The sequence below is a fragment of the Salvia splendens genome, chromosome 14 (genome assembly GCF_004379255.2).
Source record: "Salvia splendens isolate huo1 chromosome 14, SspV2, whole genome shotgun sequence".
Taxonomy (NCBI): domain Eukaryota; kingdom Viridiplantae; phylum Streptophyta; class Magnoliopsida; order Lamiales; family Lamiaceae; genus Salvia; species Salvia splendens.
In genome coordinates, this window is record NC_056045.1 from 21942370 (window position 1) to 21955894 (window position 13525).

General features: G+C 37.9%; 1 protein-coding gene and 1 pseudogene across 1 annotated transcript; both read left to right on the forward strand.

The window, feature by feature from the left end:
- The first annotated feature begins 8112 nt into the window (after positions 1-8112).
- Positions 8113-9873, forward strand: LOC121763627 (aquaporin-5-like). The gene is made up of 3 exons (XM_042159686.1): positions 8113-8459; positions 8604-8682; positions 8772-9873. The coding sequence occupies exons 1-3, from the start codon at positions 8368-8370 to the stop codon at positions 9573-9575; spliced, it is 975 nt and encodes a 324-aa protein (XP_042015620.1). The 5' UTR covers positions 8113-8367; the 3' UTR covers positions 9576-9873.
- Positions 9874-10360: 487 nt separating this feature from the next.
- LOC121764345 lies at positions 10361-12899 on the forward strand (annotated as a pseudogene).
- The last annotated feature ends 626 nt before the right edge of the window (positions 12900-13525 follow it).

Here is a 13525-nt window from a genome sequence, read left to right on the forward strand (position 1 = left end):
TGGGAGTTTCTAAGAGTTGTAATCTCCCTATAAAAAGTGTTGGGACCCCGGTGGTACACATCCGAACTCCACATTAGTATGATATTGTCCGCTTTGGGCAAAGCCCTCACGGTTTTGCTCTTGGGGTACTCCCCAAAAGGCCTCATACTAATGGAGTTGGGGTAGCCCATTTATATGTTTGCAACTCTTGTCCATTCTCCGATGTGGGATATGGTTTGCTTCACCACAATTCACTACAATCCTCCCATCAAACAAAGACCACCAGACCAAGACCACATGTATGTGCCCCATGTTACAGGTCACCAGGTCACCACAGGTCTTGGTCGAGCTCACGCAGAGACATCGGAGAACTTGCAAGCGCAACCCACTGAACCCCGAGCCACACAGGCCCAACCCCTGAACCAGGGCTCTGATACCACTGTTGGGACCCCGGTGGTGCACACCCGAACTCCACATTAGTATGATATTGTCCACTTTGCGCAAAGCCCTCACGGTTTTGCTCTTGGGGTACTCCCCAAAAAGCCTCATACTAATGGAGTTGGGGTAACCCATTTATATGCTTGCAACTCTTGTCCATTCTCCGATGTGGGATATGATTTGCTTCACCACAATTCACCACAAAAGGGAATGTCTTGTATCAAACTCATACAACAACCGAAAATACAATAAAAACTCTTTCCCTACTTTTGCCACCATGTTTAATCTTCCATACAATGTCTCTCTCGATTACCATCTTTAAGATGGTATCAGAGCAGGTTGCAGCGGTGGGGGACTCAGAAAATTCTCATCACCGTCCCGGATATACCTTTCCCGGCCCTTTTTAAACCTGCAAAAATCAGAAAATAGCCATGTCAGAATCTGACTCAGAAGCTACAAACACCAACCAACCTTTGGTGAATTTCCCAGGGGAATTCGCTGCCCAATTGGCCGAGTTCCTCAAACAGATTAATATACCACCAAAAACTCAAGAACAACCACCACCTCCTCCCTCAAACCAACCAGAATCATTGGGGGAGGTTCATGTCCAAAGTAAACTCAATTGGGATAATTATCCTTTGTGGAAAACCCTGATGGAACGAGCCATAGGAGGCAAGGAAGGGTCTATTGTCTCACATAAATGGAGTAACCAACCCTCCTCCAGCCACTCATCCCAGTTACCCAAAATGGCAACAGAGAGACTACTGCTGCCGGTACAATCTCTTTCGATCCAACATATTTCCTCCACATATCTAAACCTACTAAAACCTATGTCCAAGCCGCCTGAGGGGATTTAGCTCGAGTAGAGAGGGCGGGTACCATTGATATTTCTCCAACCCTCCGGCTCTCTAACTGTCTCCTTGTTCCAACTTTCTCCAATAAATTGTTGTCCGTCAGTCATGTAACGAAAGAATTAAACTGTCAATTACTGATGCAACCTCGTTTTTGTATGCTACAGGATACCAAGACGGGGACGATAGTTGGGCGTGGCACTGAACGAAGTGGACTGTACTATGTGGACGAGATAGCTCAGCAGAGTACGGCATTACTGACTCTAGACCAACTACAAGGAAGACTTGGCTTTTACATCGTCGGTTAGGACATCCTTCTATAGGATATATGAAAATGTTGTTTCCTAAGATAGCTTCTAGCATGCACTCTCTTGATTGTGAAACTTTTCACCTAGCCAAAAGCCACTGTCACTCTTTTAAGCTAAATAATACTCGTGTGTCTACCCCGTTTTCCTTAGTTCATTCGGATGTTTGGGGTCCTGCCCCAATCCATGGAGGTCAGGGCCTCCGATGTTTTCTCCCGTTAATTGATGATTTTTTCCGTATGACTTGGGTATATTTCTTAAAACATAAATCTGAGGTTTTCGACAAGTTCACCCAGTTTTACAGTATGGTTCAAACTCAGTACAAACAAAATATCCAGGTCCTATGGTCTGACAATGGGAGGGAATATATCAATGCCAATATGAAAACCTTCTTTGTGGAAAAAGGTCTTATCCACCAAACTTCTTGTGCCTATACGCCTGAACAGAATGGGGTAGCGGAGTGGAAAAATAGGTATATTCTTGAAATCACCAGAGCTCTCCTCATCGAATCCAAAATACCCACACATTTTTGGCCAGAAGCTATAGCCACATCTGTGTATCTCATGAACCGTCTCCCAACAGGTATCCTCAATTTTAAAACTCCCATTGATACATTTATCAATCATGAAGCCATACAAAAACCAACTCATCTCACTCTTGAACCCAAAGTCTTTGGTTGCACGGTTTTCGTTCACATTCCCAAACATGACCGTACCAAATTTTCTCCTTGTGCCGTTAAATGTATTTTCCTTGGGTATGGGGTTAATCAAAAAGGGTATCGGTGCTACGACCCTGTAACTAAGCACATGTACACAACCATGAACTGTGACTTTGTGGAAACAGAATACTACTACAGCCAATCTAGCGGTCAGGGGGAGAATCAACCGCATAATCCAAATTGTGGCCCACTAAATTGGCTGTATATCCCAACAAAATCAACTACCACCCCTCAACCCGAATCTGTCCAAGGGGGAGACGAGTCAAGGGCAGAACAACCCAATCCTATCACCGAAGCATCAGAAAAAGAAAATCATACCACCGAGCTATCACAATCCACTAGTCCGACCATGGAGTTTGAGGACATCGCCCAACCATCAACCTCGTCTGCGAATCCTGAGGGAAACGATTCTGAAACCAATACAGTTCCATTGGAAACAACTAACATTGACAGGATAAGTTGGGAAGAAGATACCAGGGACAGAAACAACAGTAACACGCATACTACCACACAGGAGTACAAGGGGAATTCCTCCCAAGAGATACTCTCCGGACTGGAAAGGGAGAAAAGTAAAATATTCAATAGCAAACATCGCCCAAGGACACCTCATAGAAATGGCCCGAGCATTCGAGGTAGCCTTATATGAAGAAGAAGAAGAAATCCTCCAGTCTTTCCAAGAAGCAGTCAAGCACAAACATTGGAGGGAAGCTATGAAGAAGGAGGTCGATGCCCTGATCATGAATGGAACATGAGAAAAGTGTACGCTTCCAGAAGGAAAAAAACCAGTCGGATGTAGGTGGGTTTTCACCATCAAAAGACGTGCAGATGGATCAATCGAGAGATATAAGGCGCGATTGGTGGCTAAATGGTACACTCAAGTATATGGGATCGATTATGATGAGACTTTCTCCCCAGTTGCCAAGCTTGACACCGTCCGAGCATTGTTGCCTGTTGCAACTTGTAAGGATTGGTCGCTACATCAGTTTGATGTGACTAATGCCTTCCTTCATGGAGGATTAGAAAAGGACAAGGAAGTCTATATGACAATTCCACCAGGATTTGATGGCGAATTTGGCCCTGGACAGGTGTGCAGATAGAAAAAAACTTTATATGGCTTAAAACAATCCCCGGGGATATGGTTTGGAAGGTTTTGCCAAGCAATGATCAAGCATGGATTCAAACAAAGTCTTTCTGATCATACACTCTTCACAAAAAGGAGAGGAGATAAGATAACCTGTCTTATCATCTATGTTGACGATATGATTATCACAGGAGATGATACAGAAGAAATCAATAACCTCAAGACCAATCTGTTCAAAGAGTTTGACATGAAAGACCTCGGCCCTCTGAAGTACTTCTTGGGAATAGAAGTATTGAGATCAAGGCATGGAATATTTTTAAGACAGAGGAAATATGTTCTCGATCTACTGGCAGAAACTTGCCTCTTGGACTACAAGCCGGCCGATACACCAATGACACCAAACCATGGACTTTGAATTGTTGAAGGAGCTGAACCTACATATCGAGATAAATATCAAAGGCTTGTAGGAAAATTGCTTTATCTTTCACATACCAGACCAGACATTGCTTATGCAGTTGGAGTTGTCAGTCAATTCATGCACCAACCCCAAGAAGAACATATGAATGCAGCCTTACGAATTGTAAGGTACCTCAAGGGCACGTCCAACTTTGGAGTATTCTTAAAGAGAGGGAAGGATCTTGATGTAGATGGCTATACAAATGCTGATTGGGCAAGTAATCCAGTCGATAGAAAATCAACCGGTGGATACTTCACGTTTATTGGAGGCAACCTGGTCACTTGGAGAAGTAAGAAGCAAAAGGTCGTTGCCTTATCTAGTGCTGAAGCAGAGTTCCGAGGAATTAAAAGTGGACTCATGGAGATTATATGGCTAAGAAGATTGCTTACCGAGATCGGTTTTGCCCCGAACCGTAAGAGTAGGCTATTCTGCGATAATAAAGCAGCAATCAGCATATCAGAAAATCCAGTACAACATTGCAGAACCAAACATGTCGAGGTCGATCGTCACTTCATTAAAGAGAAACTGGAAGGAGGAATTATAGAGTTTCAGTTTGTTCCATCGGAAGAACAATTGGCCGATATCTTAACCAAGGCAGTAAATCCAAAGAGCTTTAGAGAAATATTGACCAAGTTGAATATCGGAGATACCGTCGCTCAACTTGAGGGGGAGTGTCAAGTTCCAAGATGAAGAACGGCTAGTACCAAGTACCAATTACTTGGTAATTACATTTACATTTAATAGGTGGCACTTACCTAGACATACAATTAATTAGTGGGAGTTTCTAAGAGTTGTAATCTCCCTATAAAAGGGAATGTCTTGTATCAAACTTATACAACAACCGAAAATACAATAAAAACTCTTTCCCTACTTTTGCCACCATGTTTAATCTTCCATACAATGTCTCTCTCGATTACCATCTTTAAGAAAATATTTAATTTATGAATTAGGAATCTAGTTAATTAATAATTTAATAAATCATATTACTAGCCGTTTATTTAATACGCTTGAGAATGTAGTTGATGTGAATGCATTAAATTATTGTGATCCCAACTAAATTATTTAAGTTGAAAAAGAAATGCTACCCATCAAAATAGCATCACCAATCACCAGTATTGACTAGTGATAGGGGGTTTTGGCCCTTTCGAATAATCATAACTCATTTAACTTCATTGATAGGTAACTCATTTAACTTCATAGATAGGTAATAATCTACTTCTGGAGGCTGTCGCTGGCCACAAATTAAAAGGCTATTGATTAATTATTCATTCGAGTTGGTGTCGAACAAAAAATATTTCGGTTTTAAGTTTTTATTCTCTAATAAAACCTAAGGATGGCAATTAATTTAATCAAATTTCAACCTATTTCGATAAACTGGAAACAAATGAATCGATCTATTTAAAAAAAGTTCCGATCAATTAAAGCACATGAAAGATGTTTAAATTTATTTACTATATTAAAAAAAGAAATGATCTAGAACGAGTTCATATAGTAATTCAATTATTTAGATTTAATAATTCAATTTATTTTCACAATTACAAGCAAGATAATCGTAGTTCTACTCATTATACCGCAAGATATAACAATTTACAAATATGAAATTATGGCCGACTATAGAACATAAATATTTAAAGAGAAATCACCTTTTTGGTACTTTACGTTTAGTCCCTTACAATTATAGTATCGCATAATGCATATAACGTGTTTGATAAAATAATGTCCTAATAATTTATTATCCCTTAAAAAACTTAATCCCAATCCTAATATCAATCCAGATAATAGAAAATAACGGATTTTTACAAGGTAATTCAAGTGTAAATTTTAAACTCTATGGATCTAAAATTTATTATCAAAACATTGATATTGGACACTTGTAAAATTTATATGGTGTGATCCATTGCTAATTTTTCTTAAGTTGCTAATTTGCTAACTCATCAACGGAGTATATTAAAAATGTCAACGATCATATACACTATGTTGATAAATTAGTAAGATAATAATTTAAGAAAAGTTAACATTATAACGCATCCCTAATTAATTATGGATTATTCTGAGCCTATGAAGTCTGACCAATGGGCTATGGCCAATGCATCGTACCAAAACAAAATTTAAAATAAAAGAAACTAACTTCTTAATTTGGATATTAGAACTTGTGATATTGATATATTTTTATAATATTTTTTCTTCAGAATAATTGTCAAGGTACATCCACATAGTGCGAACGTTTTCACTTTAGGGTTATTTCATTATGGTGTCAAAATTGAAAAAATTCCAATTATAAAATAAGAGATTCCATTAAAAATAATATCACTGTGATCCCGACGGACTTCATAGTTGCACATGCTAAACAATAAAAAAGTACTATAATTGTTAGGAAATCAAGGATGTCAGAGAAATATTCCAAATTAAGCTTCGAAAGTATTATAGGAGTAATTATTAAGTGATCAATATCTACATCTTATCTTTTAATGATTTTTCTAATAATTTGAAGAGTTCTTCAACTAATCACGTCAAGCTTCCAAAGCTTTATAATTGTTAGGAAATCAAGGATGTCAGAGAAATATTCCAACCTGTCCCAGCGATTTCCACGTTGACTCTCTGTTGCTATCATCTACTTAATTTATATTTAATTAATTTCTTATCAATTTTGTCTTTCTAGTAAATTAAGTTTTACTATAATGTTCGTTACCCAATATATATTTCCTTTCGCTCATTTTGGGTCCTATTCATCTATTTATGTTTAGGTCAAACTCTACTAAGTCATTAGTACATGGTTTGAAGTTTTATTTTTTGAAAATGGTTAGGTTCCAAACATTATTTTCAAACTCTACCGATTTAACTTTCTTTACCAAAAGTAATACTTGTAAAAGGTTTGAAAATTAATTATTTTTGGAAAAAAGATAGTACAAATGAAAATAAAGTTCTAGACTCTAGAAGATTTAAGAATTTGTATAAAAATCTCAGTTTATTGTTGGTTTGATTTTAACGAGTGACATAAAAAGTCGAGAGAACTATATTTTTAGTTATTACAGTTTTCCATTTGCATATTTGAGGTCTCCTAACATGTCTTTAAACTTTGATCTAGTATCGGTTTAAGATTTTTTTTTCACTATTTTACTACTTTTTGCTCTTTTTATTTTCTTTAAATGGCAATTTTGTAAGTACATTTATTAAATGAATGATTTAATATTGTTTTATGCAGTATCTTTTAAATGGTAAATTATGCCACCAGAATGAATATAATCAATCGGTAAAAGGTAATCATAAAGAATTTAATAGTTTGGTTACATGATCTCTTTATGCGAAATTCCATATAAACATTTATCAATTGAGGCGGCTTCCGAAGCTTCTCTTTTTTATTTGTAATTTATAGTTTTGGTCTTCGCTTTTAATTAAAGTCGTCATTAATAGCGTTCCAATGTATTCCAATATTTGCAACTATATTATTACCGACAAATTCGTGTTGTTGAACATGCATGATTTATTTACTTGACTTAAATGTCAAATGAGTACGTAAAGATGACTGAAGTTTATTGTTGACATTTCCAACTACATTATTAATTATAATTACTCGCGGATTTTTTTATTATCCCAATTTATGTTTTTTCAATTAAAAAATCAACCACTAGTTTTTTTTTATGAATTGAGGTTTATATATCTATAAACTGTGACAAAAAATAATTTGGCGAGAAAGTGCAGATTCGATTCCTACTTTAGAAGAGAACAGAGAAATTAATTTTCAAGGTGCGAATTTTGTGGAACATTCATAACTTTTTATGAGATTATAAAGGCAATCGGGCACCCCAGTTCTCGAACTCTTTTTAGCCATTTCTTTCAATACACACACTGCTTTTGTACGCTTATATATACACAAAAAAGTAGTAGTGATCTTTTGTTTTTTGTAGTATAGTTAGGCTGAAAATTCTCACATGAAGACTCTTATTGAGTACTATAAATGTATTCATATTAAGATCGTTGAAATTTGTTACTAATAACTATTAGATGTATTTTTTAGCTTGCAAATTCAAGAAAATAGTTCTTTTATTTTTATTCCGATCCGGTTCTGATAACCAACATTACTCAGTCCAATAAAGCATAACATAAAGAATATACACTAAACATAAAACCAAAAAGATCAAATTATGTTTCTTTAATTAATTGTGTGTGTTTCTTTAAATTAATTCAGTCTACAATATAGACAATGAAAAAAGTCTAAAACTGCATGCATGCAGGTAAATGTGAATCAGTACTCCATAAAATTTCTTAAATACTAACAAAAGGTAAGCAGGCATTAATTGCGACTCAAGCGTGACAGCCTTTAACATCTAACTAAATCTCCACTCTTCTTGGTGACATGCATTAACTATTAGTATATAAAAATAAATCATGCAATTTCAGGACCAGTACTACTACATATTTCGAGCTCCACATATATCATATAACACCCAGCCCCATCACTTATGATCTGTGGAAATTCGGTTATAATTTGTATAAATAGGAAACACATTTAAAAAGAGAAATAACCAAAAGAGGAAATCATGGCTGATAAACACTCACATAATATTGCCGTAGATGATGAAGAATGCCAAAGCAGTGGCAGCAAAATTCAGCTTCTCAACACTACTCCACCGTAACCTCTCTCTCATCATCATCAATTCATCATCATCATCATCATCATCATCATCATCATCATCATCATCATCATCATCATCATCATCATCATCATCGTCATCATCATATATAATCTCAATTAATCTGAACTAATTAATTGCAGGCCTCACGATGAGAAAAGGAAGCACCAATCTCTAACCCTGACTGAGCTACTCGGATTAAACGAGCTTGCATCATCAGAGGTGAAAATAAATCCCCTTTCCAAAAATCAATTATTCCAAAACCTAATTTCTTAAAAAAGGAGAAGCTAATTACTTCGATTTTGCATCAGTTATGGCGCGCATCGGTGGGAGAGGTGATCGGAACGGCGGTTTTGGTGTTCATGCTGGACACAATCGTGATCTCGACCATCGACGCCGACATCAAGATGCCGAATTTGGTTTTATCGGTGCTGGTCGCCGTGATCATCACCATCCTCCTCCTCGCCGTGCACCCCGTCTCCGGCGGCCACATCAACCCGATCATCTCCTTCTCCGCCGCCTTGGTCGGAATCATCTCCATGGCGCGCGCCGTCGTCTACATCCTAGCGCAGTGCCTAGGCGCCGTGCTCGGCGCGCTAGCTCTCAAAGCAGTGGTGAGTAGTACGTTGGAGCATAATTTCTCCCTCGGGGGTTGTACGTTGACGGTTATAGCAGAGGGGCCCAATGGGCCGGTTTCGGTGGGCCTGGACACGGCCCAGGGGTTTTGGCTTGAGTTGTTTTGTAGTTTTATTTTCCTGTTTGGGTCGATATGGATGGCGTATGATCACAGGCAGGCCAAGCAGTTGGGCCTTGTGCTTGTGTTTGGGATAGTAGGGGTGGTTTTGGGCCTGCTGGTGTTCGTTTCAACGTCGGTGACGGGGCAGAAGGGGTACGGTGGGGCTGGGATGAATCCGGCGAGGTGCATTGGGCCGGCGATAGTGAGAGGCGGGCACTTGTGGGATGGGCATTGGGTGTTTTGGGCCGGGCCGGCGATAGCATGTGTTGTTTTTTATTTGTACACCAAGATCATTCCAAGCCAGCATCACAAGGCTAAGGCTTATGACCATGATGTCTACAACGTTTTCAAGGTTATGTTTGGGACCAAGACTAAGTAATGACATGATGCCAGTGGTATAACATGATGCACTTGACTTGGTTGTAGAGCAGAAACTATTGATAAATGTTTTTGCATCCTATATCTCCCAATGATGGATAATGATTCAACCATCAAATTACAGCACGGCCAAGTTTGATAGAAGAATGCAAATTTCACTTCTACGTATCTGTTTTTGGTGTAATGATACAGCACAAATCACTATCACAAAGTAATGTATGGAAAAAAATGGTTATTGCAGTAGACATTTGTTTCATGTTGTTATTGCATTAAAAACCTTTGTGTTGTTATGCAGACAACTCCCATGTGCTTATGTTTCTCGAATCTTACCGGCCACCACAAAACCGCCTCATCCCTTACTCGGCCACTTGTTCATGAAGAGGATATATTGTGTGTATGCTATTCATTTTCAGAAACAAGACTACAAAATTCACTTTGCATTGGCATTTTCATAGGCAGAAAATAATTATTCTTATGTACTATGAAGAAGAGAGTTCATTTGTATACATTAGAGTTGGTAGGGAACATATATTTACTCAGAAAAAGAACATTTAATCTTATTGCATTAAAATCTTTTTTGAATTGAAAGACAAATTCACGTGATCCCTCATATTTCTAAGACTTCATAGCCAACCACTAATTAGCTAGTTTCTTGGCCACTCACATCAGATATTTTGATGCATAAGGCATCTCAAAAATCACACCTATATATGTGTGTATGTCATTTTGAGCAATCACCAAAACAACATCTCAAAAAATTCGTCTCGTGTTACATTTATACCAAGAATGGCCATTCTCCAGATTCTGAGATGTTCTTCATCAAGTGAAAGAAGATCACCTTCAATTGATGTCCCAAGGGGCCATTTTGCAGTTTATGTCGGGGAAGGTGAAATGAAGAGATTCGTCGTGCCACTATCTTTCTTGAACGATTCTTCGTTTCAAGATTTGTTGAGTCAAGCTGAGGAAGACTTCGGATTCAGTCATCCAATGGGGGGGCTGACCATTCCTTGAAGCGAGGATGTATTCATCGACATCGCCTCTCGTTTGGCCAAAAGACGATAGTTTTAGAGCAACACAATTTTGTAGTCTAAGGTAGTCATTGTTTGTCGGGTAATGTACTCCTGAACAGATTGAAATGTACCTTGATCAAAAATATACCAATTCATGTTTTAGCTCTTAATTATCTCAAGTTTTTGAGCTTCATCAATTGAGTATATGATAATAGTTGGGATTTTATAATTAAATTATACACTAAGTACTGAAAAGTTAATAAACAGTGCAATATTCCTAGGATATAGAATGAGATTTTATTTTTTGATGTTTCAGATAAACAAAATCTCATCAAAATTAAACTTGACTAGACACAACCTATAAAGGACATTTGAGGCACTTTCTTTGCAGGAACAAATTTCAGCATAACAAACACTTCATCTCATGGCATTAAATTTTTTCCTGTTTATGTCCAAACAACTCCATGTGCCTCAACAAATCGACTCGTTTTTTAGCCACTAAAATCAAGATTTTTTATGACATTGAATCTATGTATGTGTGCGTGCCTCCCCACTTAGATTCATTACCACAAAAATAAAAAACCTCACCTTTCCAATGGGAGATAACGGAAAAAATTTTCTAGTTTAAGCTCTCATCACACCTTATTGGCTATCCCAAAAAGCTTCTTTTTTTGCACTAAAATATACTGCAAATCAATCAAGAATCAAGATTTGGCAAGACCTCAAGAGAAATGACCATGTGCACTTGACATTGTTAAATAATGACGATTGATAGTAAATTTATCCCTCAATCTCTTATAATTTGTCACCATATTGATCCGACACGGGTCTTAAAAAATGTAACACAAAGTAAATTGAAAAAGTTAGTAGCATATGAGTCATACTTCTATATAGTAGTTTTATAACAAAATGGGAGTGAAAATGACTTAGTGGAATGTGTCAATTCCACTACAAAAAAAATGGTAAGTGAAAGGTGATAAATTTTTTAGGGATGAACGAAAATTAAAATAAGTGACAAATTTTCAGAGGCAGGGAGAGTAGGAGCATGTGCATCGGTGCTCGATGATAAGGACGACGTCTGTGCCGTCAGCGCGGCAAGCACCTGCTCCTGGAATCCATCAACCTCAGAAACCCGCTGCCATTCGATTCGATTCATTTCTCAAATCGATTCATTTCTCAACATGCACGCATTTTCTTTAATGCCTCGCAACAGCGTTTATATTGATTCATACGCTTTATTGAACCTATCTGAAGTCAGCTTCTTGCCTGAAAAATGTTGTCTTTGGTAAATTGACGCATGCTTATGTGGAGAAATCGGAGTGGCTCGCTAGTTTGTTTGTGGATTTTCACGTGAAAATGTGTAGCATCTGTAATGCAGTAAATGTGTTTGATGAAATTCCTGAGAAGAATACCGTGTGTGGAAATGCGTATTTGTCGGGCGATGCAGGGGCAAAGGCGTGGGGTGAAGGGATTGAGCCATTGACGAGGATGCCCGATGCCCCATTTGAGTTTAGTAGCAGATAATTTCACTTTGTCTGCTGCTCCATCACCATGTGCTTGAATTGGTCAAAGAGGTTCATGTGAGTGTTGTACGTCAAATAATAAAGTTGGAGCAGAGTAATGTTGATTGAAATGTACGGAAGGTGTGGTCTACTGGATAATGCAAAGAGATTGTTTAGTATGGTAGGGTACGTTGTAGGGATGAGGCGAATTGGAGATTAGATTGAAGTGATTAGGCCTTTTAAGGATATGCTAATGGAATGGATAAGGCCTGATAGAGAGGCATTCTTGAAGGTTATCTTTGTTGCAGCCAGGCCAAGTGGGTCTTGGTGTAGAGTATGTTGAGTCCATGACTCGCGACTATGGGTTGAGTGCAAGCCGAGAGCACTATAGTTGTATCGTTGACCCGTATATGAATAAATACTTGGAACTGGGTTCGTATTCTGATTGTGTTCATGATCGGCATTAAAAGGAGTGATTGCAAGCTGTACTGCATATTGATAGGGGCTGGCACGTGCTCGAGTTCTTAATGGATCGACCCTGCTTTCAGCGTGCTATTTCAGTCCATCACGCATCAGGTATGAAACCCTTATCCTTAATCATATTTCTATATGATTTATGGCGGGACCTATACTTTAACCTTGGCACATTCCCTTGTTTCTAATTATAGTGCTATTTATTATATTCAAAAGTATGGGTTAGAGATATTGTCTCTAGGTCTTATGCAGTGTAATTTGCTAAGCTGTTTCCCGGGCCAGCTATGCTGACCCCCTAAACCGGCCCGTGAAGGGCACGTTTTAGCACCACGTTTTTATGCCCGATATATGTATATTTACGACGTCAATACAATACCCGACTCGGGTCCCCTTGCTAATCAGGACTCATGGATTACTGAAAGGTCATTATATTCTATTTGTGATTTGTTGCTTTCATCACTTGCAAACTGATGTATACTATCTGTGCCTTTAATCTGTATACAGAAAAAAATCATTTACTTTTGCACCGTACAAACTCTTTAATTTCCTATGTCGTATGTCACATTTTAAAAAAATCATTGTCAAAGTGTACAAGTTGAAAGAAGTTAAGGTGACTGTTTATGGTCGTTGGGAATGATATGTGATGGGCAAGAGTAACATGGGCTTCATGTGCTTTAGCACATACGGAATGTTATGTCGCCGTCAACTACAATTAGTCACTACAATTTTATGTTTTAGAATTCTTTATTTCGTACTCCCTCCGTCCCGCTACAAGTGAGACGCTCCAAATCGGGCATTGTTTTGCAAAAACAATAATAAATAGTTAGAGTAGAGATAAAGTAAAGTAAGTAAAATAATTTTGTATATACGACTCTCTTCTATAATATTTTTTCTTACTTTACTTTCTATTCACTTTAACTATTTATTATTATCTTCGCAAAACAACTGCCAGAAAGAAACGTCTC